This window comes from Terrapene carolina, unplaced genomic scaffold (genome assembly GCF_002925995.2).
Source record: "Terrapene carolina triunguis isolate 2854851 unplaced genomic scaffold, T_m_triunguis-2.0 Scaffold51566, whole genome shotgun sequence".
Taxonomy (NCBI): Eukaryota; Metazoa; Chordata; order Testudines; family Emydidae; genus Terrapene; species Terrapene triunguis.
The window spans coordinates 1-6027 of record NW_020715917.1 but is presented as its reverse complement, the minus strand read 5'-3'; the positions used below and the strand labels follow the sequence as shown (position 1 = coordinate 6027).

At 69.0% G+C, this 6027-nt stretch overlaps 1 protein-coding gene across 1 annotated transcript; it reads right to left on the bottom strand.

Annotated features, from left to right (window-relative positions):
- Window positions 1-1647: 1647 nt before the first annotated feature.
- On the bottom strand, window positions 1648-5891 carry LOC113405909 (SH3 and multiple ankyrin repeat domains protein 1-like; the record flags this gene model as incomplete). Its single annotated transcript, XM_029914454.1, has 2 exons — window positions 1648-2439; window positions 3566-5891. Coding segments are annotated over 2 exons (2885 nt in total), but the record flags the coding sequence as incomplete, so codon positions are not given.
- Window positions 5892-6027: the final 136 nt, after the last annotated feature.

Here is a 6027-nt window from a genome sequence, read left to right as displayed (position 1 = left end):
GAACCCAGGAGTCCTGGCTCTCGGCCCCCCTGCTCTCACCACTAGACTCCCCTCCCCTCCCCGAGCTGGGGAGAGAACCCCGGCGTCCTGCTGCCCTGTTGGGGAGGCGTTGAGTCCCAGCACTGGGGGGGCAGGTGAGGGGCAGGCGGGGGGGTCTGGAAGACATTCTAGTGTGTGTCGTTTCGCTCCCTCGCGGGGTTGAGGGGGGGCCGGCGCAGAGTCCGACGAGATGAGACGAGACGAAAGCCCTTAGAGACGGCCAGGTGGCCATTGGGGGGGGGAGAGAGGAGGGCCAGGGGGCCACAGTGGGGGGACATGTGGGGGGCCCCCCAGCAGGGAAGGACCCAGCTTCGCAATCCCTGAAGTGGTGAGAAGTGAGGGGGGAGGACCCCCCTGGACGGAGCTTCACGCTGGGGATCACAGCAAAAAAAACAGGGGGCCCCCCTCCCGGCCACACCCCCCCCCAGCAGTCACAACAGAGGGCCGCCCACGGTCCAGAGCAGAGTCGATCCCTGTGGCGCCGACCCAGCTGCGGGGCAGGTCCCCAGCGACTCCCCAATTCTTTGGCAGCTGAGCATCGGCCGGGGGAGGGGAGCCCAGGGGCCCTGGTGTCCCCCACCCCCAATTCAGGGGGAACAGAACTTCAGAGACCAGTGAGTGGGGGGGGAGGGTTAGAAACAGGTGAGGGTCCCCCTGGCCTACAGTCCCCCCCCACCCCAGTTGGGATCACCCTCAGGAGCCCCCCCATCTTGTGCCTGTCCCCCCCCACCCTCAATCCTGCTGCTCCCCAATTCACCCCTCCCTCTTGGAGCACTAGGGATGGGTGGTTCACCCCGAACCCACGGACAGCCCAGCAAGGCACATGCAGCCCCTGACACGTGCGTGAGAAAGCGTGACCCGGTCTGTGTGGCAGGGTAGAGCAGGGGCTAGTGTGCAGGATGGTGGGGGAGGGTACGGTGAAGGTGCACATACAAGCAATGGCAACTGTCCTCGTGCAGGCAATGGTGCGAGCCAGTGCTCCAAGTGTGCACATGTGAGTGATGGTGCAAGCTAGTGCCTAGCCGAGTATGCGTGTGTGAGTGATGGTGCGAGCTGGTAAGCAGCTGAATGGGTCCATGACTGATGGCACGAGCAGATGAGCACGTGGACAATGGTGCAAGCGATCATGAGGCTGAATGTACAGACAAGCATTGGTGCAACCCCACATGCAACTAAGTGTCCACATGAGCAATGGTGTGATATGGCAGCGAGTGTGCACACACAAGTGACAGTGTACTCTGATTTTCAGTGTGCAAATGTGCAAGCTAGCGCATAGCTGAGTGTAGATGTGCAACAGATGGTACATAGAGCGTGCACACACTAGTGATGATGCAAGGGGGTGCAAAGGGGAGCGTGCACACGTGAGCAATGGTGCAAGCCGCTGCATAGGCGAATGTACACATGTGAGCAAGTATGAGATGGCAGCGAGTGTGCATGCACAAGCGACGTCTGCTGATTCGCAGTGTGCAAATGGACAAGCTAACGCCTAGCCGAGGGTACACGTTGCAACGGACGGTACACAGAGCGCGCACGCACTAGTGATTATACTGATGGGTGCACAGGTGAGCAACGGTGCAAGCCAGTGCACAAGCAAATGTGCACGTGAGCGATGGTGCAAGCCGGCGCGGTTCCCTCCCTCGCCTCCCAGCACCCTCTGCCCCCCCATGGGATTCAAGGCCCCTCTTTCCAAGGGGGGGGCATCCTGGGGGCCCCTCACTCTCTGGGGGTGGGGGGGCATCGCCGCACGGCTTCTCCTTGCTCCTGGCGTCCGATACATTCAGGCCTCTGTGTCCTCGGGGCGGCTGGGGGCTCCCCTCTCCTGGGGGCGGGGGATTCTCTCATCACCTCTCCAGGAAGAGCTTGAGGGCGCGGTCAATGTTCATGCGGTGCCCGACGCGGGTGACGCCCAGGTCGATATAATCCTCCTTGGTGAGCGAGGGCAGGTGGGAGCCGTCGATCTCGTTGTCCAGGAAGCGGTCGCGGTGCTCGCCCAGCTTCAGGTACTCCAGCCAGTCGGCCACGTCGAATTTGGTCCAGAAAGGCAGGGGCTTGGCGCCGAAGGGCTTGTCCGTGGCCGGGGGCAGGAAGTGGGTGGGCGAGAGGGAGCGGCTGCCGGAGGGGAAGTCGGGGAAGGGGCAGGGGCCGGAGGGGGGGGGGCCGCGCAGGTCGTAGATGCCGCCGTAGAGGGGGACGGAGGGCAGGATGGGCAGGGAGGAGGGCCGGGGGGCCGGGCTGATCTTGTGCTCGCTGGGCAGGGCGGCGGGGCTGGGGGCCCGGCGCAGCGCCGGGCGGATGTCGAACTCCACGCTTTTCGGGGGCTTGGCGCCCGGCCCCGCCTTGGGCCAGTTGTGGAACAGGCTGCTGGGCGGCTTGCAGGGGCCCGACGTGTCCGCGGGGGGCCTGGTGGGGGGGGGAAGAGATGGTCACGGGGTGCTCCTCCCCCCCCAGCAGTCCTCCCCCCTCCTTCACCCTGCAGAGGCCATGGCTGGACGCCCCCACGCCCCCCAGCTTTGCACGAGAGCGCACGAGCAGTCATGGGGCAAGCGGCACACTTGTGGCACACGATGACAGGGGCTCGTCTGCAGAGCACAGAAATCCACCATCTCTTGCACCCGCGTCGGGGAACGGGTCTGGCATGGGGATCTGCCGCACCTACCGCCCCCCGGCCCCGGTCCCCACCTGCTGGGACTTGGCCCAGGGCCCCTTCCAGCCCGGCTCCGGGACGAGAGTAGGGCTGGGAGCCAGGACTCCTGGGTTCTCTCCCCGGCTCTGGGAGGGGAGTGGGGGCTAGTGGTTAGAGCAGGGGGGCTGGGAGCCAGGACTCCTGATTTGCCAATCTTTGCCACGTCTTCTCCCCAAGGTTACTCCTGCGGGGTTAGGGGGTCGCACCCCCAATACCCTGCCCCACGGGTCCCCCTCTCCCACAGGTGAATTCTCCCAGTGCAGACAAGCCCTCGGACACACAACACAATGGAGCAAATTAAAGGCAGCAGCGCGGCCCTGGTGAGCGGCTGGGGAGTTGGGGCAGGAGGGGGCCTCTGTGGGTGTGCAGCGTGGGGGGGTACAGACTCCTTCGGGGGGGGGCTCAGTGGAGTCCCACGGGGGGGCTCTGGGACAGAGAGACCCCCTCTCAAACCAGGAATCGCTAGGAAACTGGGCGCGAGGCATGCCAGGATGTGGGAGGGCATGGGGGGGGCGTCAGGCGTGTGCGCAGGGCCTGACGCCCCCCAGTGCCCCCTCCAATCCCTGACCCACAGCAGCCTCCTAGGAACCCAGCCCTATGGGTGAGTGCGTGTGTAGGAGGGAAGGTGAAGGGGTGGGTGTGGGGTGGACACATGCAGCGCCTGGCACAAAAGGGTCCTGACCCGTCCCCCCCAGCCCCCAGTGCCGGGCGTGGCGGAGCGAGAAACCAAAACAAACCCCAAGCAAACATGAGTGACGGGCACGGCGGCGTGAGGCATGCACGGGGCGCCCCCGGTGGGTGCTGCTGGCTTCATCCATCCATCCGTCCTCCTCCGGACGCTACCTTTGGCGCTGCAGGGAGCCGGGCCGGTCGGCGCCGAAGGGGCCCGCGCCGTCGGGGGGCCGGGCCCACGACACCCCGCTCATCTGCTGCAGCTTGGAGCTCAGCTCGCTGATGATGCTGGCTTTCATGGCCGAGACGGGCGAGGGCTTGGCCGCCCCGCCCTCCTCCCAGGGCAGGGTGGGCGAGCGGCGCTGCGGGGCGGGCGGCTCCTGGGCCGGGGCGGGCGTGAGGGCGAAGACGCTCTCGGCGCAGGCCGCCACCGAGATGGTGGAGCTGGTGGGGGTGGCGGGGTCGCGGCGGGCGGGGAAGGGCCGGGAACGTAGCTTGCCGGGCTTCTCCGCCGGGCCGCCGAAGGCTTGGCCGTCCAAGTAGGTGACGTAACTATCCAACAGCTCCGCCCCCTCGCTGGACAGCCCCGACATGCTGGACAGGGTGGAGACGGAGCTGATGGTCTCCAGGTGGTGGTCGCTGCTGCTCCGGCTGTCGATCTCCTCGATGCCCGAGTCGGTCACCGCCTCGGGGGGCTCGGGCGCCGGGATCTGGATGGAGGACACCACCGAGGAGAAGTTGACGTGGGGGGCCTCCCGGGGCTCGGGCGCCCCGCCCTGGGTCAGCGTGGCCACCTCGCTGTCGTAGGAGGTCAGGCTGGAGGTGGTGGAGTCCAGGGCGGCGGTGGCGGGCGGCGGGGGCGGCGGCGGGGCGGGCGCCGGCTCCGGGGCGGGGACGGCGGGGGGCTCCCGGCCCGCCTTGGGGGAGTCGGGCTTCTCGAAGCTGTTGGAGAACTCCAGCGGCGGGGGCAGCGGCTCGGTGAAGAGGAACTCGTCGTCCACGTCGATGGAGGGAGCTGGCGGCGGGAGGACCAGCAGGGGCAGCCCGTTCTCCTCCACCCCCCGGGCCGGCGCCGGCTCGCTCTCCTCCCGGGGCCGGCAGTTCTCCACGAAGCGCACGTGTAGCTTCTCGCCCCCGGCCCCCTCCTCCCCTCGCTTCTCCCCTGCCCACGGGGCGCCCTTGGGCTCGGAGGGGGTCCGGCGCCGGGGGCTCTCCGGGCGCGGCTCGCCTGCCGGCGCCCCCCACAGGCGCAGGATGGAGCCGCCTCCTCCGGAGGGCTCCGGCGCCACCTCCCCAAACCGGGGCGAGGACGGGCGGGACCTTCGCTCCTCCGCCTCCGCCCGGCCTTGCTGCAGCTGCTGGGAGTGCGACTCCTGCAGCGCCCGCTCCCGGGCCACCAGCGCCAGGCCCAGGGGCGAGCCCGGGTCTAGGATCTTGCCCGTCAGCGGGTGGATGAGGGGCGGGGCGTTCCCGCCGCCCGGCCGGGGCTGGAGCTGGGGCAGGAAGCTGGAGCAGACGGTGGTGAAGGCGCTGGTGGTGCCGGCGCCCCCGTAGGCCTTGGCGGTGCGCGGCTGGTAATAGGTGCCCGGCGGCAGGGGCTGGGCGTAACTCAGCTGCAGGTAGGGCTCGGCCGAGAACATGCCCTCGTCGATGCTCTTCGAGTGCCGGAGCCGGGGCGCCGGAGCCGGCTCGGGCGCCTCGTCCTCCGGCACCTCGGTGGAGAGGAAGAGGGCGGAGCGGCGGCGGGCCTCGCTGTGCCACTCCCGGTCCCGCCGCGCCGCCCCCACCAGGGCCGCGCCGAACTGGCTGGTGAAGTCCATGCTGTTGTGGAGGGGCAGGGCAGGCACCGGGGCCGGCTCCGGCTGCCCCTCCGTCTCCATGCTGCTTCCCTGACTGCTGCGCCCGCTGCTGCTGGTGGAGGGGGCTTTGATGACGATGGTGGGGATGGCGATGGAGTTCTTCTCGGGGGCGGGCGGTGCCGGGGTGGGCGGCGCCGGGGCGGGCGGCTGAGTCTGGGGGGCAGGCCCTTGCTGCCTCTGCTCATCCTCCACCTTGGTCTGCTTCACCAGCGGGCCTTTCCGGCGCAGCGGCTTGGCCGGGACGTACATGGCGGCGCTGGCCGCCCGGGCCGGCAGGTTGTAGTAACGCAGCTCTGGGTGCGCGTGGTGCCCGCGCCAGCCCCGGGTGGGCCCACCCTCGGCCCCCCGCTCCAGCTCCTGGCGGTACATGGCCAGCTTCTCGCGCCGGGCCGGGCCCTCGAAGGCGGCCGGCTCCTGGTGCAGCGAGGCCGGGTAGAGCTTGGCCTCGGCGGCCGGGTTGAAGGTGGAGCGCACGGCGGGGGTGAGGCGGCCCGTGGCGGAAGGGGGGGCGCTGTAAGGGGGCTCGGGAGGGGAGGTGGTGGGGGGCGGGGGGATGTCCTCCGAGCCGGGGACGGACAAGCTGCGGCTGAATTTCATGGCTGGGGGAGCCAGGTAGGGCTTCTCATCCTCCACCGAGCCTGCGAATGGACAGACGGACAGTGGTCGGCCAGGGACCCGGAATCCCGGCTCCCAGCCCCGGTTCTCCAACCCACTGGGCCCCACTCCCCTCCTAGAGCTGGGGAGAGAACCCAGGAGTCCTGGCCCCCAGCCCCT